At 38.3% G+C, this 26,230-nt stretch overlaps 1 protein-coding gene across 1 annotated transcript in view; it reads left to right on the forward strand.

Annotated features, from left to right (window-relative positions):
- The window catches only part of Dpp4 (dipeptidyl peptidase 4), an 80,370-nt gene that overhangs the window by 4,149 nt on the left and 49,991 nt on the right, over positions 1 to 26,230 (forward strand). The window contains exons 3-5 of the mRNA XM_027938002.3: positions 22,865 to 22,963; positions 23,360 to 23,451; positions 24,708 to 24,788. Coding sequence (XP_027793803.1) covers positions 22,865 to 22,963; positions 23,360 to 23,451; positions 24,708 to 24,788 — 272 coding nt within the window. The remainder of the gene's footprint in view (positions 1 to 22,864; positions 22,964 to 23,359; positions 23,452 to 24,707; positions 24,789 to 26,230) is intronic.

Raw genomic sequence — 26,230 nt, forward strand, 5'->3', positions numbered from 1 at the left:
GTGAGGAGACAGGAATAATCAGAGAGAGAAAAGATAACATCTATGAAGTTTGCCTGAGAAAGTCCAGGATCGATTCCCAGTTGAAAAGCACAGAAATAAGTCTGAATGAAAGCTTTGTACATGTGGAGGACAGCTTCTAAACAGCGTGGTCTGTGAAAGCTCTAGTTGATTCCGGGGAGCTGCTCAGTTAACTTGTCAACTTTTGTGAGCGTTCCTGCAGACAGGCCAATGATTTTGGCTTTTGGTTCCCTAGCCATAGTATGCGCCTCAACTTTCTGTGTCTTAGAAATCTTTGCCTGTCTTCTCAAAAGGGTCCAGAGAGACAGAAAGGGAAGATTGTTTGCCCAGTTAATGGTCAGAGAAAGAGCATAAAGGGACTTCCTAGAGCTGGCTCAGTGTCCTTCTACTTTTATGACTTAAGAAAGTGCTGAGGCCCAGGGGGGAGGTGCCTATAAATAACCTGTAGGAGCAGCTTTTTGGTGGAGGGGAAGGAATGTGAGGACTTGATAGTATTCAACAGGTTTTCACTGTGTGCCAGATATCGATTGGGCTGAGGGGCTTCAATATATTCCCCCATGTAATCCTTAAAATAACTCTTGGAGAGAGGGGCTATTATCATCTCCATTTGTACAGAAGGTTTGTAGAAACTTTGAGAGGATCAATCACTGCATAACAAATTACTCCAAAGCTTAAAACAATATTCTCTCATATTTTGTGTGGGTCAGGAATTTGGGAGTGGCTTAGCTTGGTGTCCTGGCTCAGGATCTCTCCTGAGGTTGCCATCTAGCTCAGCTTCCTGTTAACTGAAAGCACAGCTGGAGCTGGAGGACCCTGTCCAAGCTCACTCACAGGATGCCTAGCTAGAGTTCCCACCCACCCACAGCAAGGGCCTCAGATAACAAGGGAGCTTCCTTCCCTTGGAATGAAGGAGCCAAGAGAGGATCTAAGCAGAAGGCCCCAGTGTCTTTTATGACTCATCCTCAGAAGTGGGAGCTGAAGCATCCCTTCTGCTGTGATCCCATGGACCAACTCTACATCACATCAATGCCAGGGGCACTACACAAGGGTGGATATCCTTGAACCATTTTTGGAGAACAGCTGCTAAAGAAGTTAAGGAACTTGCTCCATATTCCACAGAGTTAAGATTCACACTTGGACATTTTGACTCTAGAGCTGATACCTGATACTGATAAACTTCACATTATTTTGTTAGCTTGTGATCAAATATAAGCTTCAAATATATGATCAACTTGGTCCTATTAGCGTAATTGTTTCAACTTCTCCTTTACAGTTAAATGATAATTTCGTGATTGCTAATCCTTAAACTTTAAGTGTTTTGAAGAGAAGAGTCTAGCACTAGTGCTTCTATTCCTATATAAAACTGTATACAGGCAACAAATTTCAGCCTAAGAATGACATTGCATGCTTTTTCGTTTTCATTTTCTTATTATTTACTTATTAATTTATATTTTAGTAGTGCTAGGGAGTGAACCCAGAGTCTCACGCATACTCTAACCCTCTATCTACACCACCAACCCCCAACATTCCATACTTTCAGTAATCTTATTAAGTAGTATCCATATTTGCTTTCATTGTATTAAATTACACTTTTCTTTCTGATGCAAATTATTTTATTTCATTAGGTCTTCCCAGAACATACACTTCATAGACATATATTATTTTTTAAAATTTTTATTTGTTCTAATTAGTTACACATGACAGTAGAATGAATTTTGACACATCATACAAAAATGCAGTATAACTTCTCATTCTTCTGATTATACATGATGTAGAATCACACCAGTCATGTAGTCATACACACACATAAGGTAATAATGTTGCATTAATTCTACTATTCTCCTTTACCCTCTCCCTTCCCTTCACTCCCCTCTGCCTAATCTAAAGTACCTCTATTCTTCCCTAGTCCCCGCTAATTGTGAAAATTGGCAGATTATTTGTGTCTTGATATGCAAGCTAAGATGAAGTCACCTGTACCACTGGTAAAAAAAAAAAAAAAAAATGGTGAGCCCTGTTGACTGCTGTCACAGCAATCAGTAGGCTCCACGCACACAGAAAGTCAGCCCTGAAAAAGAGAAAATATTAATAAACATATCAGAGAAAATATTCAACCTTTGGTTTTTTGGGATTGGTTTATTTCACTTAGCATGACATTCTCCTGCTGCATCCATTTACCTGCAAATGCCATAGTTTCATTCTCCTTTAAGGCTGAGTAATATTACTTGTGTATATATACCACATTGTTTTATCCATTCATCTCTTGAAGGGCACCTAGGTTGGTTCTGTAGTTTGGCTATTGTGAGTTGAGCTGCTATAAACATTGGCATGGTTGCATCACTGTAGTATGCTGATTTTAAGTCCTTTAGATATAAACTGAGGAGTGGGATAGCTGGGTCAAAATGGTGGTTACATTCCAAATTTTCTGAGGAATCTCCATGCTGTTTTTCATAATGGTTGCACCAATTTACATTCCCACTAGTTATGCATGAGTGTACCTTTTCCCCATATCCTTGCCAACATTTATTGTTGCTTATATTTTTGGTAATTGTTCTTCTGACTAGAGTGAGATGAAGTCTCAGAGTAGTTTTCATTTGCATTTCTCTAATTGCTAGAGAGTTGAACATATTTTCATATATTTTTTGATCCATTGTACTTCTTCTGTGAAGTGTCTGTTCAGTTTCTTAGCCCATTTATTGATTGGGTTATTTTTATGTTAATTTTTAAAGTTATTTATATATCCTAGAGATTAATGCTATATCTAAGATGCATGTGGTAAAGATTTTCCCCCATTCTGTAGGCTCTCTCTTCACGTTATTGATTGTTCTTGTGCTGAGAAGAAGTTTTTTAGTTTGAATCAATCCCATTTATTGATTCTTGATTTTACTTTGTGAGCTTTAGGAGTCTTGTTAAGGAAGTCAGTTCCTAAGTCAACATGGTAAAGATTTAGGCCACTTTTTCTTCTATTCTATTCTAGTTTAAGGTCTGGTATTATGATGCCTCCTGCTTCACTTTTCTTACTAAGGAATTCTTTGGCTATTCTGGGTCTCTTATTTTTCCAAATGAATTTCATGATTGCTTTTTCTAGTTCTATAAAGAATGTCATTGGGATTTTAATAGGAATTGCATTAAATCTGTATAATGCTTTTGGTAGCATGGCCATTTTGACAATGTGAAGTCTGCCTATCCAAAAGCATGTGAACTCAGGGGAACTCAACCACTGAGCCACATCCACAGCCCTATTTTGTATTTTATTTAGAGACAAGATCTTAGCATCTCACTTTTGCTGAGGCTGGCTTTGAACTTGTGATCCTCAGCCTCTCAAGTTGCTGGGATTACAGGTGTACACCACCATCCCAGTTTTTTGGTTTTTTCTTTCTTTCTTTCTTTCTTTTTTTTTTTTTTTTTGAGGCTATTTTGAATGGGGTAATTTTCCTAATTTCTCTTGCAGTAGATTCACCACTGATGTATAGGAAGGAACAAGTTTGATTTATGGGTGTTGATTTTATATCCTGCTACTTTGCTGAATTCATTTATTAGTTTTATAAATTTTTTGGTGGAACTTTTTGGATCTTCTAATTATAGAATCATGTCATATTCACATAACTATAGTTTGAGTTCTTCTTTTCCTATTTATATCCCTTTAATTTCTTTCTTCAGTCTAATTTCTCTGGCTAGAGTTTCATGGACCATGTTGAATAGAAGTGATGAAAGAGGGCATCCTTGTCTTGTTCCAGTTTTTAGAGGGAACGCTTCCAATTTTTCTCCATTTAGAATGATGTTGGCCTTGGGTTTAGCATCTATAGCTTTTACAGTGTTGAGGTATGTTCCTACTATCCCTATTTTTTTAATGTTTTGAACATGAAGGGGTGCTGTATTTTGTTAAATACTTTTTCTACATATATTGAGATGATCATATGATTCTTGTCTTTAAGTCTATTGATGTGATAAAGTCATTGTTGTAAATTGATTTCTGCATATTAGGCCAACCTTGCCTCCCTGGAACGAAACCCACTTGATAGGGTGATACTACTTTTTTAATAAGTTTTTGTATGCAATTTGCCAGAATTTTATTGAGAATTTTTACATCTATGTTCATCAAGGGTATTGGTCTGAAGTTTTCTTTCCTTGATGTGGCTGTGTCTTGTTTTGGTATCAGGATGATATTAGCCTCATAGAATGAGTTTGGAAGTGTGGCTTCCTTTTCTGTTTCATGGAATAATTTGAGGAGTTTTCATGTTAATTCTTTTTGAAGGTCTTGTAGAACTTGGCTGAGAATCTGTCTGGTCCTGGGCTTTTCTTGATTGGTAGGCTTTTGATGGCATCTTCTATTTTGTTGCTTGAAATAAAATAAACAATTATTGCATGCCAGATCTGTTTATATTGTGTGTGTCCTCCTGATTTGGTTTGAGTAGGTCATATTTCTCTGGAAATATGTTGATGTCTTCAAGATCTTCTGAAATGTGACATGTATTATTATCTTGTCTTTTTATACTTGAGGAAGTTTAAGCATAGGAAGTTTAGGAGCGTGCAAGTAAATACTGGATCTAAGCAATCAAAATCTGACTTCTATCCTTTCCTGAACCTGCTGGTTCTCATAAATAATTGAACTTAGGAAATGCTTTGATTGTAGTTTTTCTGAAGTTAATGTTTAATCATTGCTTTATGGCTGGATGATGATCCTTTCATTGTTGTAAATCAATATCTTGTAAATATTTTTACCTTTAGTCTTCACAGCTCCATTATGACCTCCAAAAGAAGGTGCGCCTCTCAGTTTGAGAATAACCTGAAACCACAAAGTTAGGACTTCTGAGCTAGATGTTTTATTGTTTTCCAAGTATTGTATTTTCAGTTTTACGTTGTGCTTCAAAAGTACAAATTCATAGGAAGTTTTTTGAAACTTAAATATAGACTGTTTGCTTTCTTCAACTGTACACATTAATGTACACACTCCTTAGTTATTTGGTTTGCTGGGTAAACAAATAGAGCTATGAGCTTAGGCCACTTGTTTCAGTATCTAAAGCCCAAGAAGAAGTCATTTAAGGCAGAGCCAAAGCCATCAGGGATTTTGTTCAGGTATTCTGTGAGCCGTGGAGGTTTAACTGAGGAAAAAAGGGAAGGAGGGGTAGAGTTCAAGTAGTACCTATCATCCATCCCTTCTCTGATTAAGTCTCCTAAAACTAAACCAGGTGAATCTTGTAGCCCTAATCCCATCTCTGTGGTAGGGACCTGCTTTTCTTAAGTTCAGGACTATGAGTTTCATGGGTGACTCATTTTTCTTTTATATCTCTTGATTCTTTTGCTCCAGACAGGAAAACTTCTTCAGTGTGAAATTTAAAACCCCTTCAAAACTAAGGTCTTATAGTGACGAAAGGAAGTATTTGTCAATTCAACAACATTTTTTGAACAATTATTGCATGCCAGGTGTTGTTGCAGGTGAGAGGAAAATGGTCCTCAGTGGTTCAGGTGAAAAACCTGCTCCCTTGGGCCTTACACAGTCCATGGGGCAGTCGGATGATGAGCAGAAACAATTTTGGATGATAATAAGTGCTACGTCAAAAAGAAAGTGGGTTAGAAAGAACTGAAGGATTTTGTCTTCTCTCTTATTCCAAGTATGGTTTTGAGCTACCAGAGAATTTAAGCCTAAGTGTAGCATGATCTTATTTATATGTCAAAAATAGGTCTCTGACTCCTATATGGATAATGTTTGGGGATAAGGGTTGTCTAAGTAAGAGATGATAGTGACTTGGACAAAGGTAGTAGCATTGGAAATAGAAATCTATTTTTTTTAATGGGATATATTTTGTAGGTAAGACAATGTATAGGAATATGAAGTAGGAGGGAGGGAGAGGAGATAAGTATGACTCCTTGAACAGCTGGCTACCTATCCAAAGTGGAGGATTTTCTCTAGCTCCCATGGCCATGCTTCCCATAAAGGCTAATCTGCAAAGGTTCTGCTCGACTACCTCCCTCATCCTACCACATCAGGCTTCCCCTTTCCAAGACCAGGCTCAGGGAGCCCTCTCTAGTCTGTTCTGCTAACACAGACTTGTCAATGGATTGTAATTCTCCAAATCAGTAGGTATGTATTGAGCTTTTAGTATATGCTAGGCACTTTGTCCCTACAGATATAAAGATGATAGTTATGGCCTTGTTCTCAAATAATTCATTATATTAAAGGAAACATTAACTACAATCAAAAGAGTTAAGTGCCCTTCTAGTAAGTGAGCAAAGTGCTACAGAAGCATTCACAAGCAAATGATAAATTCTGTCCAGGAAAGTCTTTATAGAAACCAACCAAGCATAAAGGGTTAATAATTAATGGGCCTGAACATCATCCTTCCAATCCTCCAGCTGCCACACTGGATCCCAGGCATGAAGTTCACCTACATGTTCAGTTCTCAGCAAATTACAGCCCCCTGATTCCATACAAAGATGTTATCAGCTAGCGTGTTTTTGGATGCAAGTAACAGAATACCGAACCAGAAAGTGTTTAGCTATAAGAGTTTATAATTGTTATTATTAGCATTTATACAATTGTAAAGTAAGTACTTTTTGAATCTGTTAATGCAGTGATCAAACATTATCCTCAAAGACCCAAAGGGACTCAACTCTGCTATCCTCAGACTACTGATTTGTTCCCAAGCTTGTCCTCTCATAGGTGGGCATGGCTGCTATAGCTCAGCCCATCACTTGTTCACACAGCTCTTTCACAAGGAGGAAGCGGATGCTCTTCCTCATTCATGGTTTGCCCTATTGGAGTGGGAAGACCATTTCTAAAAGTCCCCTGATCTAAGGCAGAATTTCCCTCAGGTTTGCTTTATTGGCTGAATTTGTATTCTTTGTCTGTTTCTAAATTAATCACCAACATAAGGTATGTGTCATCATGATTAGACTAGATTAATCAGGACTCACTTTTCTGGGTCTAAAGAGGAAATTCCTTAGCCCATAGAAGGGGAATTGAGACTTTTGAAAGTCAGAAAGGGGGTGGTCTGTGCAGGCATATCACATATCTTTAAGTTAGAAAGATTTGATTTTCCAGAAAATGAACAGGCATCAAAGTAGCTTTTATCTCCAGAGACTTAGAAACTTTAAGTCTCTTCTTCCTTTCTTTCCTGTCTATCTAGGTTTATTGCAGAGCTGTGTTTTTATTTTATTTCAAGAGCATTTTGATCCCAGTATTTGCTTTCTCTTACCATTCAAAGTGATCAAAAGTAGGAAAGAATTGAATGCATAATATTTAAGACTCATGCCAGGTGCAGTGGCACACGCCTATAATCCCAGCAGCTTGGGAGGCTGAGGCAGGAACATAGCAGGTTCAAAGCCAGCTTCAGCAAAAGCAAGGCACTAAGCAACTCAGTGAGATCCTGTCTCTAAATGAAATACAAAATAGGGCTGGAGATGTGCCTCAGTGGCCAAGTGCCTCCTGAGTTCAATCCCCAAAAAAGAAAAGCAAATCTAAGACAATTGAAGCAGTCAGAAACATATGAAGGGAATTACTGTCAGTTTGCTTATTAAACTACATGTAAAAAAATTAAAAAAATAAACTACATGTAAACTATAGTATTTTATCCAATTCATAATGAAGAAAAGTGGCTGAATCAGCACAAAATGGAAAAAGGTTTTTAAAAGATGATAAAAATTAGATCTGTAGAAGGTAACTCAGGAAAGTAGGACCTGAAATAATTAGTGGTCATAAAAATAAAATAAGAAAACAAATAAAAACAAAATATCCACAATATCTAGAAGATACAGTTTAATCTTATAATGATACTAAAATCTAATTGATGACTCAAATTATTGTTGACAAATTTCCAGGGGAAAATTAATCTGCCTGCTGTTGATTTCATCTCAGTAAAAGTGGTTTTACTGTACTGAAGGAAAATCTAGAATCTGACATCAAGTGCTCCCTTAGTTATGCTTGGCAATGCACCGAAATTATTTCCACTGCTCACTTGGCCACTCTCTGGGTGGATGATTCCACATATTCCTTTCCATCCAAATCCCCTTCCACATGCTCATTCTCAGGTGAGGAACTTGCTTTCTGTTTGAATAAGAAAACCATGTGAAAGAGCTTCTTCAGCTCTTACCAGCTCACCTGTGCACTCATGTGCATCTTCCTCTACTCAAGACAATGAATAAACCACCTAGTGCCCATCTAAGGCCAGAGTCTCTATTTGTTCACTGGATTCCATCCCTTTTGTTTACCCCAAGACAGTTCTCTGTTACCTGTTGCCCATCTCTTTTTGATCATAAACATGTTATAATCTGTCACATCCTTTAAAAAAGGAAGGAAAGCATCTCTCTACACCTCACATTTCCACTATCCTATCATTCCCTCTATTTCTTAATTGCAAAACTTCTCAGTTTTCTGTTATTATTGTCTGTACTCTCTCCTTTGTCTCCCTTAAACCCAAAAGGATTATTTCCACTGCACCGATAAAATAGCCCTGTTCCTGTCATGGCTCCTACTTTTCTCTGTGTTGACAAATTCAGCTCAGTTCTCACTCTATGTCCGTCATGCATGCTCATCAGTTGATCATCCTTCTACACTTCCCTCTAGGTCTTAATTTTTCTTCTACCTCACTGTGTGCTGCATTCCAACCTTTCTTAAGGAGCTCCTTCCTCATGTTTCTGACTTCTATCATTGGACTACTCCAAGGATCCCTCCTAAGGCCTCAGTTCTCTTCATACTAGATGACATCATCCACTCCCACAGCCTAAAATACCATCTGTAATCTGACAAGTCTTAAATTTTGTCTTCAGACCAAACTTCTTTCTTAAACTCTAGATGCTTATATATACAACTACCTACTTGACTTCTCCTCTTGTATATGAAATTGGCATCTCATAATGACAACTCTCAAACTTCTTTCCCCGCTAAGACTCACCCCCAGCCCTTACTACATCTTATCTGAACAAATTAGCAATTTCAGTTTTGCTATTACTGAGGCCCATATGCATGCAATTTTCTTTGATTCCTCTCTTTCAGTCACAGGTAACTTCCTCTTGTCAGCAATCCTATCTTCTCTATATTCACATTTTTTCAGGGTTTAACTATTCCTTACCACCTCTACTGATACCACCCTGGTCTCCCAAACCCCCACCTTTCACCTGAATTAGAGCAAATAGTTCTCTGTTTATTTTCTTAATTCCTTCACTGTAACAGATCAGGTGATTGTGGTAAGCAGAATTCTAAGATGGCTTTTAAGACTTCCTTTACTCCCCTCTTATGTACTAATCTCTGAGATTGTGAATTTGATTGATTCTATTCTTGTGGTTGGTTTTGTTATATGATACAACCAACTTTAAAAGAAGATTATCTGCTTGGTCCTTACAGAATCATATAAGCCCACTAAAAACAGAGTGTGTAGCTGGTTATAGAACACGCAGACAGAGACTTCAGGGATGGGGAGGATTTGACATGCTATTGCTGACAAGGAAGATGAATGGGGCCATATGGCAAGGAATGTGGGTGAGTCTCTAGGAGATTAGAGAAGCCCTAGCTCATAGTCAATGAGTGGATGGAATCTTCAAAATCACAACTTCAAGGCACTAAATTCTACTAACAGTCTTAACTTGGATGCAGACTTTTCCCCAGAGTCTTCAGATAAAAACTCAATTTAGCCAAAATCTGATTTTAGCCACAAAAACTTTGATATTCCCTGAGAAGAAAATCTAGCCATGCTGAGCTAGACTTTTGACCTATAGAATTCTGAGCAAATAAATGGGTGCTGTATTAAGCCACAAAGTTTGTGATAATTTGTTGTACAGCAATAGAAAATGAATATAGTGATCATATCTAAACATAGGTCTTTCTCAGAGGAGAGCCATTCAATGGCTTCCCATATCTCTAAAGTCAAAACCAGAGCCCTCATAATGACAAATTGTGAAGTCTGAGCTCCTGTCCCACTTTGTAACAGCCTCCCTCAGGGGCTTTGGACCTGCTGATCTTTCCGCCGAGATCCTCTTCCTATGGACCTGCATTGTTCACTTCCTCCCTATCTTTGGGTCTTGGGTCAGATGCTCGCGTATTCATAGGGCCCTTGCAATCATCCTGTTGAAACTGGCAACCTCACCAAACTCTTCCTTACCCCATTTATTACCTCCATAGCACTTATTTCTGGCTCCTATGCCACTATTGATTTTTTTGTTCACATGTCTCTCCTATTTGCATGTAAGCTTTATGACTGTATTGACTAGAACATTGAATATGTTCAGTAAATATTTGGTGAATTCAAGAAATTGTCTTAATAGTTCACACAAGAAAAATAATTTTGATAAACATTTTTCAACATTGCAGCAATTCTTATTAAAATGCTATGTTCATAAATAAAAGGTGAATCATCCAGTGCTAGATTGTGCATGCCTACTATTTATAGAGTACAGTGCGAGCTGCTGTTTGATAAAGATATGATACATTCATCCTCTTGGCTTATATATCATCTGATTAAGAAACAATTTAAATTAAGTGTTTAAATAATGATATAAATTGCCTGATCAATTGGTCATATCTGGCATAGAAAATAAGCATCACTGAGTGCAGTGACATATACCTGTAATCCTAGCTACTAGGGAGGCTGAGACAGGAGGATCGAAAGTTCAAGACCAACCTGGTTGTCTCAGTAACACCTTATCTCAAAATAAACAAGTGAAAAGGGCTGGGGATGCAATTCATGGCACTGGTAAAGTGCCACTGAGTGTTGCAAAAATAAAAAAAATAAAATATGAGGAAGAAATAAGGAAATAAGTAAGGACTAAGTAATAAGGGCATGTAATAAAGACTAAGTAATCAAGAGGCATAAGAAGGGGTGGTGAGGAAATGAAGACCACACATAGAAATTCCTTATTTTAAAAGTTTGTCAGTAGCATAATAAGAAATGGCTAAGGAAGGCACCAAGATCAGGAAACTGTTTCTTTAAGATAGGCACACCCTATGCTGCACTCTTTGGACAGGGCAGAAGTAAGCAGTGGAAAGATGGAAGACTCTTGAAAGGGTAAAAATGAAATGAAAAGGAATTCCCATGGAAATCACATAGCCAGGGATCCGAGGCACAGGCGGCAGAGGGGCGATCAGGAGGAAGTCAGCCTCTCCCTGAGTTCTAAGCAAAGGGTTAAACAGTGGCAGGAAGGATAGGTACCACAGAAATGAAGAACGTGGTAGAAGATTGGCCCCTGAGGTGGCTTTTGCTGTAAAAGCAATCACTGACTCTTTGTGTTGGATACTTTATCATCTTTTCAAAATGGATACAGCATGGCCTGCAATTCAGTACTGTGTCCTGTTTGGAATCTAGGGAGTAGGGGATTAAAAAAAAAAAAAAAAAAGGAAGGAAAAAGAGATTTGTATTAAGGCTTACCTGACTATATTTTAATGAGATTAGGGGAAAGATGATGAAAGTTACTGGATCTATCATGGAAAAGAGAACGAGAAGGATACAAATTGAAGGATACAAATTGCCATCCAGGAAACCGCAGGGCTGCCATACTTAATGCAGTCCAGAGTGAAAATTCTAGAGTTTTTAAGAGAACTGACACCCTTTTTGACTTCAGAGTCCTAGAACAAATTAAATTTCAATTTCTGTTTAAATTAGTTACAAAAGTTAAATTCACACTTGCATAAAATCTAACTCATCTCCACCAATTCACAAAGGACTTTCAGCATAGCATTAACAGTTATTCCCCTAGGTACTTAGAAAGGTTTAGAAGGTTGTAAACACTGGCCTCAGATTCACACTGCCTAGTTCAAATGTAGTTTGGTACACACTAATCATGAGACTATGGCTGTGCCAGTCTGTGCCTTAGTCTCATCTGCAAAATGTGATGAGAGTAAGAATAATAAATCAATTGAGAAAAATATACAATGTCTAGAACTGCCTCCACTCTATAAGAATGAACAAATATTATTCTTTATATATTTTTTTAATCCTTTTGTTTCTTAACAGTCCTAGAGAGCAGATACCGTAATAACATTTACCCTACATTCCCAAAAGGCTTGCCTAGCAAATACAGGAAAAAGGTTAAATTCTGTGGCACTTTTGATGTGCAGCAATTGTTTTTCCTTGTATCCTGGATGGCAAACATTTATCACAAAGGATAACCTTGTAAATTTTATATTTTTATAAATATTTCTGGAAAGTTCTTCAATGATTCAATATGGAGCTTTCTACTTTCCTAAATGCTGACACTCTCTCATCAATTTTCTTTTGAACACCAGCAGATCATTCCTAGCTTGCTGTAACACCCTGCATTCATGTCTCTACACCTATTTTTGAGAATTTGTCATGAGAAACCAGTCCTGTGCCAAAATAGTTGCATGTTTCTCAAGCTTGTGGGTCACGTATTGTACACTTCAAGTTTCCACCTTTCAACTGTTTCTCATCATTTTGGATTATGCTGGCCCACTGCCAGGTCCTTAGTGGGGCATAAATATCCTAAGAATTAGTTTGAGCCTTTATTGTTACTTATTTCCAGAAGAGAGAGTCCTATCAAGGGAAGAGGGAGTGACTATAATCAGAAAAAAAGTTCTGTTTTGTTTTAATTTCAAAAAGAAATGAAGCAATCCTGCCACCTTATTCAGAGCTGACTTCCTGCATGCATGGAACCTCCTGATTGCTGTGACAGCAGTCAACAGGGCTCACCATTTTTTTTTTTTTTTTTTACCAGTGGTACAGGTGGTTTCATCTCAGCCTGCATATCAAGACACGAATAATCTGCCAATTTTCACTTTTCTGCTCTGTATTTTGATATTGTTTCAAGGCCATCCAAGTTTCAACAACATCTGTCTTTTAAAATCAATCTTGAGAATACTTTTTTTTTAATTGCTCACAATTTTGAGGAGTGCCCAAAATACATGGGTCATTAAAATACAGCAAGGGTTGGCTGCCTGGTTTTATAAGTAAAATTTTATGGGAAAACAACCCCACTCACGTACCTATGGGTTGGCTGTGATGGCTTTCAAGCTTTAAGGGCAGACTTGAGAAGCTGTATCCAGAGACCACACAGCCCACAAAGCCAAGATGTTTGTCATCCAGCCATTTAAGAAAAAGTGCATCTAGTGTCCCAGATGTTCTCTCAATGTAATGGCCTCCTACTGTCCTATTAAGAATGTTTGCAATTATTTACATAGTGAAACTTAATTGGCAATTATTTTATTGTGGTGAAATTCTTGATCTTCACATCACTGTTAGGTGCTCTGGGGAAGAGACTCTTTAAATACATCTTTGTATCCTGGTTGGCCAGATGTTGTATTCTTACAACTGATAGAGACCTTCTTATTTATAGGCAAGGTGTGTCAGTTCTTATATCATTTAGGATACCGTGGCAAAACAAAGGTCACATTGGATATTTCAGCAAAGGTATTTAATATAAAATTTAGGTTTTTAATATAAAAATTGGTTGCACAGATAAACAAGCAAAACAGTAATTCTGAGGTAATCCAGAGGCAGTAATTGCAGGAAGGAGCTATGATGAGGGCTTGGGAACAAAGAGAAAGAAGAGGAACACAGGCCATCTGAGCTCAAAACTTTCAGGTGTGTGGTACAACCCATTGCTTCTGGTTCCACTGATAGGCAAGCTGAAGCAGGTTAAATGGATCTTACAAAAGACAAAAGAAGGTAGATCCTGGCCAGGTGCTACTTCTGTTCACATGCTGGCAGGACCAGCAAGAAAAATGGGGTCTTTTATCTTCTCCTATTAGTGTCTGATCTTTTTCTATTTTTCCACTGTTGATAAAACGAAGCCTGCAGACTCATAATCTTGGAAATATAGCTGCAAGTCTCCTTTTCAGCATTATTGGACAAAAAAAAAAAAAAAGGCATATCAACGACTAAAAGCACAAAAATGACTGGCACAGGCTTAGAAAAGTGAGCTGACCCTATGGAAGGCAGACTGGAGGAGCTTCCATCCCCAATCTATCTAGAGCCATCTGACCAGGCCTGCTGTTCTCCTAAACCAAAACCACTTGGAGTTCACATGTTGGTGCTTGAAGCTATTGGTTCTTGTTTTTGTATTGTCCTGGTATTTATCCTTTTATTCAACAACTATTTATTGATCATCCATATGCCAGGCAATGTTCTATATTATAGTAATATAATAGTAAATAAAATGAACAGCAACAAATCGGTGCCCACATGGAACTCTCCTGCAATCAAGGGAGGCAGACAGTAAAGAAGGGAATAAGTAAACTATATGCTACATGGTATCACTGCTAAGGAAAAATATAAATCTAGAAGGAGCAGTAGAGCATGTCCTAGGAGAGGGGGCTGTACACTAGCCCACAGAAGGAAGGCATCAGTTAAGTAAGATCTGGAGAAGGTAACAGAGCAAGCCTTGAGCATTTGTTGGGGCAAGACCATTCGAGGAAGAGGATCTGGTAAATGCAAACTTCCTCAGGCAGGAGTGGGCCTGCTGTGTCAGAGGAAGAGCTAGGAGGTCAGGGTAGCTGAGTGGAATGATAAGTGAGTAAGAAAAGAGGTGAGGCTAGAACTGTGCCTGACTGCCCCGTCAAGTTGTTCCCTTTTTTCCAGACTGTTGCTTATCTGGAAAATGCACGTTGTACCGTTTGGCATTTCAGATAGACATTTGAAAAGACAATGTTCACATTCCCAATAAAAATTTCATCATCTAACACTCTGGTTCTCAAGTACATGTTTATAGTACACAGTTCCCATATTTACAGATTCTAGTTAAGGGCAGCACATTTATCAGATGTCACTTGATGAACCTGATTTTTTTAATTATTATTATTGAGAAGGTAAATCTGCTGATTGTGACATTATTCTGAAGTCCTTTATATATAATAATCAGAGAGGGCTGGTGTTGTGGCTCAGCGGTAGAGTGCTTACCTAGCATGTGCAAGGCCCTGGGTTCGTTCCTCAGCACTACATAAAAATAAATAAATAAATAAAATCAGAGAAACATCATTCTTCATAAATCCTCTAATTGTATTGTCAGTGTTTCCCTTCATTCCATAAACTGCTGCCTTATACAATGGATGCAATGGATGGTGTAAGGCATGTCAGAGAGAAGATGTGATATTCATTAACACCTAGCAAGTCATTAGATTGCACTTGTACTGGATATTTTCTCAGTGTAATGGCCTCCTACTGCCTTATTAGGAATGTTTGCAATTATGAACACAGTGAAATTTAATTGGCTATTATTTTATTGCAGTGAAATTCTTGTTCTTTACATCACTTCTAGGTGCTCTGGGGAAGAGATTCTTTTTTAATTCATCTTTCTATCCTGGTTGGGTATAACACATGCTTTGAGCAAAGCAGTAATACATACTATAGCACAGATATAGGGCTTGCTAAATTCTAGGTCCTGAATTAAGCACATTGCAAACATTATCTCATTTAATCATTTCAGATCCCTGTGTGCTTAATAATGCTATTATTTTTATTTTTTTAAATTAATAATTTGAGACTTTAAAAGTTCATCCTAGTCCATTTGTGCTGGTACAACAAAATACTGCATATTGGGAATTAATAAACACCAGAAGTTCATTTTTTTTAATAGTTCTGGAGGTTAAGAAGTTCAAGATCAAGGTGCCAGCATTCAGTGTCTGGAGAGGGTCTTCATGCTATGACCTCACATGGCAGAAGAACAAAAAGGCAGAAGGAGCTAAACTAATTCCCTCCAGTCATTTTATAAAGCACCAATCCGTCCATGAGGGCAGCAACCTCATGACTTAATAACTTCCCAGAGCCTTTCCTCTTAATACCAAAACAGGGATTAAGTTTCAACATGAACTTTGAATGACATTCCACTACTTGTCCCCTCACATTCATGCCCTGATGTGCAGGAAAGACTCTTTCCATCTCTACAGTCCCCAGAGTCTTACCTCATTCTAGCATCTACTCAAAAGTCTGAAGTCCAGAGTTTCATCTGAATCACAAATGGGTGAGACTCAAGATAAGATTCATCCTGAGGCAATTTTTTCACCAATTGTAAGCCTGTGAAATCAAGAAAGTTATTGCTTCCAAGAATGTCTTCCCTGTTTTTGTAAGCAAGAAGAAAGACATAACAGATCCCAGGTGAGTCCAAAATCCAACAGGACAGGCAACAGGAAGAGGGTATAGTAAATGCAAACTTCCTCAGACAGGAGTGGGCCTGCTGTGTCAGAGGAAGGTTTGAGAATAACCTTTGACTCCATGTTCCACTTTTCAGACACACTGGGGTGGGTCCCCAAGGCTTCGCAGAATCCCACCCCCATGACTTTGCTAATAAGCACAGCCCATGCTGCAACTCTCATGTTGAAGTCTTGTGTCTGTGGTCCCCAGGCTGGCACTGCACATTCATTGATCTGCAGTTGTGAAGTCACTTGGGAAAGTGTGTCCCAAAGGCTCCAGTAAGCACTGCCCAAGTTGGGGCTTTCTGTAGTGGTCTCACGCCTGTGACACTTCTCTGCATAGACCCCAAGTCTCTCTGAGGCATCCTTTGGAATCCGGATGGCAGTGGCCATGCCTTCCCAGATCAGGCACTCTGTACCTGCAGAAGTAGACTAAATGCCACCAAGGTTTCAGGCCTGTATCTTCCAGAGTGGTCATCTGAGAAATTGTTAGGTCTGCTCAAGACACAAATAGGGCAACTGAGGAGCAGAGCATCACAATTCAGGGAACTTGAGTCAGTGCAGGACAGTGGATGCTGAGGTACCATGGGCAACCCGAGGCCCGTCTTTTGATACAGTTCTATCCCCTAGGCTTCAGTGTTCTGGGTCAGGAATGGGAGGCACCAATAATTTTCAAAATGCATTCAGGTTTATTCTTCATGTCTTATTGAATAGTGCTATGGTTTGAACATGCCTCCCAGAGTTTATGCTTAGGAAATTTAATCTCACTGCAAAAGTGTTGGATATGGGACTAAAGGGAGGTGTTTGGGTGATGAGCACTCCATACTCATGAGCAGGTTAATGTTTTATTGAAGGAAGTGGTTTGTTAAAAAATTGAATTTGGCTCCTCTTTTTCTGTCTTGTATACTTTCTTGATATCTGATGCCTCTGTCATGTGATGACACAGAAGATCCTTCTGAGAAGTGGTCTCTTGATTTTGGACTTTCAGCTCCTAGAACCATAGGCCAAATAAACTTCTGTTGCTTAAAAATTATCTAGTCTGTGGCAATATGCTATAGCAGCACAGAGAAGACCAAGACAAATAGCATTTGTCTTCCTTCTATACACACTACTCTCTTTATCAAATAATTGCTTGGCCACACCCTTGGTATTCCAAACATGATTTTTTCCTAGCAAAACTGACACTTTTCCAAATCCTTAAATTTATTTTCCTTTTGATTATAAATTATATCTATAATTCATTTCACTCTTCTCATATTTTATAATAGGCAGTCAGAAGAAATCACAGAACACCCTTAACAATTTGCTTAGAGAATTCTTCAACCAAATGTTACAGTTTGTTCCTCTTAAATTCTGCTTTCCACAAAGCCCTAGAGCACAGACACCATTCATCCAAGTTCTTCCCTACTTTGTACAAGGGTCGCCTTACCTCCACTGTCCAAAACAATATTCTTTTTTTTCTGCCTAAACCCTCATCAGAGTGACCTTTGCTCTGCATATTTCTACCACCGTATTGATCGTGACCACTTATAATAACTTCTCAGAAGACTGAGGCTCTCTCTACAGCTCCCCTCTTCTTTTGAGTTCTCACCAGAATCTCCCTAAATGCCCCATTCATAGTGATACTGGCTTTGTCTAGCATGTACTTCAAAACTGTCCCACCTCTACTCATGACCCTGTTCCCAAACTCATTCCACATTATCAGGTATGTGTTTATAGCAGCACTCCACTTCTGTGGTACCAATTTCTGTCTCAGCCCTTTTGTGCTACTATAACAGACTACCTGAGACTGGATAATTTATAAAGAACAGAAATTAGTTTCTTGACCATTCTAGAGTCTTGGAAGTCTGGGAAGTCAGGTTCCCTGCCTACTAACATCCTCCTCCATTAAAGGCACCTTCTTGCAGCTGCTTTCTCACATGGCAGAAGGTTGAAGGGAAAAAAGACCTAAGCTAGTTTCCCCAGCCCTTTTTAAAGGGACTAACTCATTCACAAGGACAGTGTCCTCAAGATTCAACTCCTTCTACAAAAGGTTGCACCTCTTAAAACTACCACAATGGGGATTAAGTTTCAACATGAATTTTGGAGGAGATATCATCACTGAAACCATACCAAAGGTTTAGTAATTTTTCCTAAGGCCCTAAGGCAATTGAGTGAGCCTGTATCCAGATTCTCTGATTTCAAAACCTCCAGCTACTCAATCCCTTGTATTTTTTTGAATCATCAGAGATGAGTAGTAGTTTGTACATGTTGCTAGGTAATCCAACCACAGGATCTGAGAATCCTTTCAATCAGTTTCTTCTACTACTGTATGGATTTTTCTGCCTCTGTCCTCACGTCAAGGCTAGTTTGATAGCACAAATTCTGAAGTGACACCCATTTTATTTCTTATACCCATCATAGATAAACCATCAATGTGGAATGTAAAACTGATTATCATAGGGAGCACAGGGACTCCATAACCAGATATTTTTTTGTCTGTTTTTAACAACTTTATGCTTGTATGAGCTATAAAGAGCACATTTCCTGTTAATGTATTTTATTAGTCTTTTTTTACCAAAAATATTTTATCTTTGTAAAGTAGAAAGATTGTAAATCAGAGTTTAAGACAGATTAAAATATTTTTGTATGAATGGACATATGAGTATTCAAAATCTACTGTAATTACTCAGTAAATAATTGATAAAAACATGAAACTACATTACTTTCATATTTGGACTTTATTATTCTGGAACTTCTTTTACTCAGAAGTAATTTTAATCCTAAAGCAAGGATTTGTTAAGATACCACAGTTTGATGAGAATTTATCATGAGGTTAAACACTTTATGTTAGTTATCTTTTATGTCTGATAAAAATGTTCTTTTTTCATGGTTCAATGAATAGTTGCTCTACCCCCAAAAAAATAAAGCATACTGTTACTAACCTTTTTCTTTTAATTTTTAATTAAGGAAGATTTGAATCTAAGATTTCTGCATGAGATGATGGGTAACATATGATTAACTGCTTTACTTGGCTAGCACAGTGCTTTGAACTGATAAGTCAAATGAACGACATGTCCCAGGCCGCACCAGGAAAACCACACAAGCAGCCAAAGACCTTCATCTGTTGCTGCAGCAGTGCCCTGTCAGTGAACAAGTAGACGAGGAAGAAGAAACATGATCATGTCCTATAAGAGTTTGACAGGATAGGTTGGAACTTGGCAGCAAACTATGAACTTGCTAAAGGTCAAAACCTGGACTTGGCACTCACATCTCACAGAACTCGCTTATCTAGATGTTTCCAAACTGTCTTCCAATGTGCCCTGCTTATCAAATGGCAAGGCAAAAAAACAGGGAACATTTGTTGCTCTACTTGCTCCAAGTTAGCCATGCTGCTCTGGGACTAGGTAGCTAATAGAGAGAAACCAGGTTACAGGGTTACTGTAAAGCAGTCGAATGAATCTGACTCAAGCCAAGGTAGGGGTAAACCTCACAGGATGCCTTGGCCTTAACAAGAGTGTGCCATCAATCGTCATAACTGGGACATTGACAGATGGATGCACAGGGGCCATCGTGAACAGAAGGGAGCCAACTGTGGTAGAGATGATGGTGTAGAAAAGCCATGGGCTGGTGAGAGAAAAATCCAGGGACATCCCAGGAGGGCGGGAGAGGTAAATGCTCAGTGAGGAAGGCATTGTGAGTGCAAAGTGCAGCCCTCTGGGCACTGGGCGACGTCATGGGAATTTGGCCTCAGTTTTTTCCAGATGTAAGTATGTTGCCATCAAAAACCATGGGCAAGTATAATTGCAGCACATAGCACTCAAATGAGATAGTACATGTGTGATCTGTTATAGCTGTTCAGTTCATTCCCTTCTCACAAAGTCAAGAGCCAGTGAGAGGTGTTCTATGTTGACATGTCTGTTTTGTCATATGTTCATATATGTATGCATGTACACATAGATATATTGTTCTCTTTTCTGTATGTTCAGGTAGATAACTACATCAATAGATGAGAATAGAGTTGTGAATGTCTATGACCATCTATACCTCAATTTATACTAATTTGGATTGTGTTTTTTGTCTATTTTAGACTAACAGTTATTAACAGCAGGGCATTTTTCAATAGTACTTACCAGATAATACTTGTTTTATAATCATTAGATGTATGAAAAAATACCTGGGTGCATGCAAACAGTTGAGGGCATCAGTGAACAAATCCAGATTCATGGTTACTAGCCCCAGTGTGAGTTCAAATAATATTTTCTGTAGCACAAATACTTCTTTACTTCTTGTTTTGACAGTTGACAAGCCCAAGTGCTGATTTCACCCACTTTCTGTATTTCTGCTAACTAGCATAATACCTTACTTTCAAACTTCCATAATGTATTTAACAAACTAGGCTTAAGCAAAATCAACAAAGTGATCAAGTGAAATGTAGCAACGTTATCTATTGAAACAGAAGGTTTTATAGGTAGGTACAAGACTATTGCCAGATAAGGTCTTCAGGGATAAAATCTCAAGACTACCTTTTGAAAGAACATTTCCTGTTAGAGAATTACCTTCCCGTAAGCTGTGAAAAATTAATAAGAGAAGGTGCTATTGGAGTAGATATAGGAGAGCTATGATGGGGCCAATTGTGGGAGTGAATGTTACATATGGGAAAATTCAAAGATTTGGGAAAAGACGTTAAGCTCTTTGTCAGCCTCTGGGATTGTGGAAGAAAAATCACATTGGTTCAATTGTGCTTGTAGGAAGAAATCCTATGTTAATCAACTAAAACTTTTTTTGTGTGCCTGCACACTACATCATTAAACTGTGCTAGGTGTTGAGAATTGATGCAAAAAAAAAAGAACCTGTCTTAAAAAATATACAGCCTAGCTGAATAGAATACTCAAGCAGGCATGGAAAATAGTTATCAATATAAGTCATGAAATAACAGTAAAAAAGCAAAAGTCAGAGGAGGCAGAATTGAAGTCTTCATGAAAGAGGTAGGAGTCAGAGGGTAGCTGGTGGTGACAAATAAGAGAGCAGTTGAAGACATCGCAGAAAACTGACTTGGGACAAGAAGTAGAGGGGAGAAAGGGGGAGAGGGTCTCCTGGGTTTAGTGTGCAAATCATGAGCCAGGACAAGAGTTTCTTCAGGGAGTAGACATGAACCTAGAAGAGAGAAGCATGTTGGACGGAGGAGGTTGCCTGTTTTAGTCAGTTTTTGTCGCTGCTGTGACTAAAGAATCTGACCAGAACAACTGTAAAGAAGAAAGAGTTTATTTGAGGGCTCACGGTTTCAGAGGTCTTAATCCATAGAAGGCCTTTCCACTCCTCAGGGCTCCAGGTGAAGCTAAACATCATGGCAGCAGAGGGTGGCAGAAGGATGCAGCTCACTCACATCACGGTGATAAGAAAATAGAGAGAGGGACTCCACTTGCCAGATACAGATATATACACCAAAGCCATGCCCCAGTTCCCACCTCTTCCAGTCACAGGCTACCACTCCAGTAAATCCCATCAGGGATTAACTCACTGATTAGACTAAGGCTATAACCCAATCATTTCTCCTCCAAACTTTCTTGCATTATCTCACGTGTGGGCTTTCTGGGGACACCCCATGTCCAAATCATAACACTGCCAGTGCCGGCAAAGGCATTTCTGCCTTCCTATAGGCCATGGAGAAATATGGAGATCTTTGAAGGAAATAAGCACCAGGTGAAAGTGATATAAGAAAAATGTCTCCAATGATGATGCAGAGGATGGATTGGAATGGATGAAGCTGATGGCAGGAATACCTGGAAATAGATTTTTCAGGAAGAATCCGTAGGTTCAATTAGATGGAATTGGCAGGAAAAGAGAAGGAGATATCAAACATGTTTCAGATTTTGAATTTAGGTCCCTAGTAGCAGAATATAGAACCACACAGATGCCACCAAGTTCAAGGAAAAGCAGTGAGACAAAGAAGGATATCTAAAAGGTCTGATCAGAATGTCTTAAAGGTCTCTGAGGAGCAAGAGGGCTTGGAAATGGACCTCAGGGACTCAGCAGAGGGTTATCTAGTCTGTGCTATCCACTAGAATACTTAGTTCCATGTCCACATGTAGGTATTGAACTTGAAATGTGCCTAGTCAAATTGAAACATGCTGTGAGTGAAAACTCACAGGTTTTAAAGAATTAATATGAAATAAGATTGTGTAAGAACTCATTAATGAAATTTAATATTGATTACATGTTGAAAAAAATATTTTGGATATATTGACCTAAATAAAATATGCTATTATGATTCATTTTATCTTAAATGTTTTTCAAGTGTGGCTCACATTTTGTTTCTATTGGAAATTGCTAATCTAGATGTTCACATTGAAGCTTATCAGTACTGTGAACAGATACATATGCTTTATATGTATGTGTTAATTTTTTTTGCCATACTGGGGACTGAACCCAGGAGTGCTCTACCACTGGGCTACATCCCTAGCCCTCTTTATTTTTTATTTTGAGAAAGGGTATTGCTAAATTGTTGGGGCTGGCCTCCAACTTATGATCTTCCTGCCTCAACCAACCAAGTCACTGGAATTACAGGCATGTGCCACTGCACCCAGCTTAGTTAAATGCATTTTGGTATCAATCATCAAGTATGAAATATTTCAAAATGTGCCTTGCATGAGTGTATCTCTACATTTTCGTGAGCACTTATAGAAAAGGAATTCTATCTCTTCCTTTGATATTATAGAGATCCATTTGTTCATTTTATCCAAAGCTTAGGTTATTACATAGTATTGAACATTGCATTCTTTTTTTTCCTTCAACCAGCCGATGACGCCGCAGCTGACAGTCGCAAAACTTATTTGCTAACTGATTACTTAAAAAATACTTACCGAGTGAAGGTTTACTCCTTGCGGTGGGTTTCAGGTAAGAATATTTTTTAATGGAGGTGCAGATTTTTATGCTTATTTTCATCCTGGTTAGCTTGGGTTGTGGGGTACTTTTATGGCACTGAGAAGATATAATTCTTGCTTTTAAAAACTCTCTGGAGAGTATTTTTTCTTCTACTTAGGGTGCAAAGGGAAAGAAACAAAGAATTTCTTTGACATGGAGTATCAAAAGTTAAATGCAAATTAAAACCTTGACATTAATGATGGAAGAACGAACAAGTACTAGTGTAATAGTCACCATTCATGTTTTCCCAACCTAGAGATATCTAGTCTTTTTGTGAACCAAATTTTTAAAATTTATTGCATAGTTTTTAGCTTATGCAAATGTTTGACAGCAACCTGAAATACTGATGTGGCTCTTTTCTCTCTTCAGATCATGAATATCTCTACAAACAAGAAGATAATATCTTGCTATTCAATGCTGAAAATGGAAACAACTCCATTTTCTTGGAGAACCGTACAATTGTATGTTTAACCATATAACTAAATCATGCATGAAATTCTGGGGATTTTTTCATGAATTCTATCCTGTTTTCCATGAGCACTCTCCTTTCTCATTCTGTTGGACTTTCTGCAGCATACAACGCAGTGGATCTTTTTCACCTTCAAATGCTCCCTGTCTTCGCTACTTTTTAGTCTCCTTTGATGATTTCTTCTCCTCTGCTCATATATTTACATGTAAGTGCTCCTTACAGCTGTCTTTACTCTCTGGCCTCTTTCCTCACTTTGTATCTGTTTGGGGTGATTTCATGCACTTCCACAGCTTCTGTGTTCTTCCCTCTAGTTTTTGACACTAACCTCTTCCCAGGATCCAAATTTCAATTTCCAATAGCTAGCTGGCTCCTTCCCAGGGATGACCTGCAGACCTTTTAAATTCACTATCCCAAGCTTAACTAGTTATCTCCGCTTCACTGTCAAAAACATCTTATTTCTCTTGCCAAGTTTCCAATCTTGGTAAATAACCTCTTAATTCTCTTCCCAGTCAGTTAAACTAGAAACATCAGATTCGTCTTTGACTCTCCTGACATGCCCTATAAATAGCTACTCAACAAACCCTATCAATTCCCTGTCCAGTACTTCACAGATTTCCATTTCCTCTTGATAGTCTTGGTTTAAATCCTCAGTTAATCTTATGGTAGTGAGTACTCTAACTTGTGCATATCTATTCTGGAGACCAGATCACTTAGCACTGCCACAATCCAGCCTGATACAAGTCCCCTGCATGTGTTATTTTAGACATTGTGTCATGATTATCTTTAAAAAAAAACGATATTATCACTTCCACATACAAAAGCAGGTCATAGTTCCATGTCTTATATTTAAGTCTCAACTCTTCCTAATTTGATGCCCTTGCTCCTTCCACTTTGTGGGCACACCCCATGCTATATTCAGGTTACCCCTATCCCTTAAACATTCCTCAAACCTCCATACTCTTCCCCACACCTTGGGTTTTGCTCATGGTGCTCCTCCTACTGAGGAAGTTCTCTCTCTGCTCCCAATCCCCACCCTCACAGCCATCTTTCCTTGGTTAGATTTAAACCTTTCTAACACTGATCACTTGCCCACCTCATATTATGGTCTTCTGTGTGGGTTACTGTGCCATCTCTCCTGGGTGCTCCCAAGGCACACACCATGTGTCTAGAAGAGCACCAACTATGTAGTAAGTGCTCAGTGATGGTGGTTACATTGTTCAACTTTTCTTTCTTCTCCTTGATTGACAGGAAGAATTTCCACATTCCATTAGTGATTATTCAGTATCTCCTGATGGGTTGTTCGTTCTCTTAGAATACAACTATGTGAAGGTAAAAAAAAATGCTTTCTGTGACATTTAAAGAGGTGGATGGATACGTTATTTTGTAACTAATTTCAGTGTGTGCATGTTTTAAGATGGACACCTAAGTAATATACTTGTCACCTAAAACTCATTAATTCAACACCAAAAAATTGTTCTTATTCATAAAAGACAAATCCAACTAATGTTTCAAAAGAAAAAAATATTTTCATGTTTTCAAATACTATGAAGTATAATTAGTATTGAATTGTAGATACTTATAACATAAGTTAGTAAAATTTAAAAAGGCATTTATTGTATAATTTTAAAGTTAGTATACATGTCTGACTTGTACATTGGTTGATGTTACTCCTTATATCTTTTGTCTTAGCTTTACATTTAAGATCTTCAGGAAATATTTACTTTGAAAAGTTAAACCACTCATTCTCCGGAAAAGACTCTAAGATGCCTCAGACCTCCTCCCAGACTTCACATCCCACCATATACAACCATTCTAAGGAAGAGAGCCTCTAATCTGACCACAAAGGTCCTACCAAAAGCACTCAGTCTGCTCCAGTCACTCACTCAATGTGGAATTCTCACACACTCAGGAAAAGCCAATGCTTGATCACACCTCCTCTTTATGTTTAGCATTAAAAAAAAATCAATGATAACTTTGCAGCTTTTTAGTAATTCATGGAGTTGACAGTAGCTGTCAAGGATAGGAAGTTTTAAGACATGTAGGAAAGATTGGAAACCTGTAGAGATACTCTGTATTGGAAATGAAATACAAAGCTGGGAATTCCCACCCCCGACTTTTACTCTCTGGGACAAATAATATCAAATGTCCTTATCTCACACACCAACACTGCTGTACTCGGGCCAAGCAAAGCGTTCCATACGCCATTTACCATCTCAGGATGGAGACTCTCAATCATAATATTTACCGTGCATCCACAGTGCTGAGCTCTGTTTCCTGGATATGAAGACTCTCTGATTATATTCTGCTAAGTCCATCAGCTATAAGCAAATCAGAATCCTATGGCAACTTCAGCATATCTATTTTCAATTAATGGATTTGTTTGTGTAAACCAGTGCTTCTTATAACTACCCATAAGATAAAGTCACTTGAAGAACTTTTTAAAAATTCTCAGTGTCCGGGTTCAATACCGAGGTCAATAAATTGCAGTCTTTAGGGTAAATCTGGCATCAAAATTTTATTTAATGTTATAGATTATTCTAATGGGCAACCAGAATTGAGAACCACTGAATAACAGTTGTCCATGTTAAAGACTAACATTTGAATTTAGTGCATTATAGTTATACATAATAGTAGGGTTCATTTGACATATTCACAAAGGCATATAACATAGTTTTCTCCATTTTTACCTCAGTACCACCCCTTTCCTTCCTGCCTTCCCCTTACTTCCTCTACTCTACTAGTCTTCCTTCTGTTTGTTTAATAGTTTTATG

Source organism: Marmota flaviventris, chromosome 11, assembly GCF_047511675.1.
Source record: "Marmota flaviventris isolate mMarFla1 chromosome 11, mMarFla1.hap1, whole genome shotgun sequence".
NCBI lineage: Eukaryota > Metazoa > Chordata > Mammalia > Rodentia > Sciuridae > Marmota > Marmota flaviventris.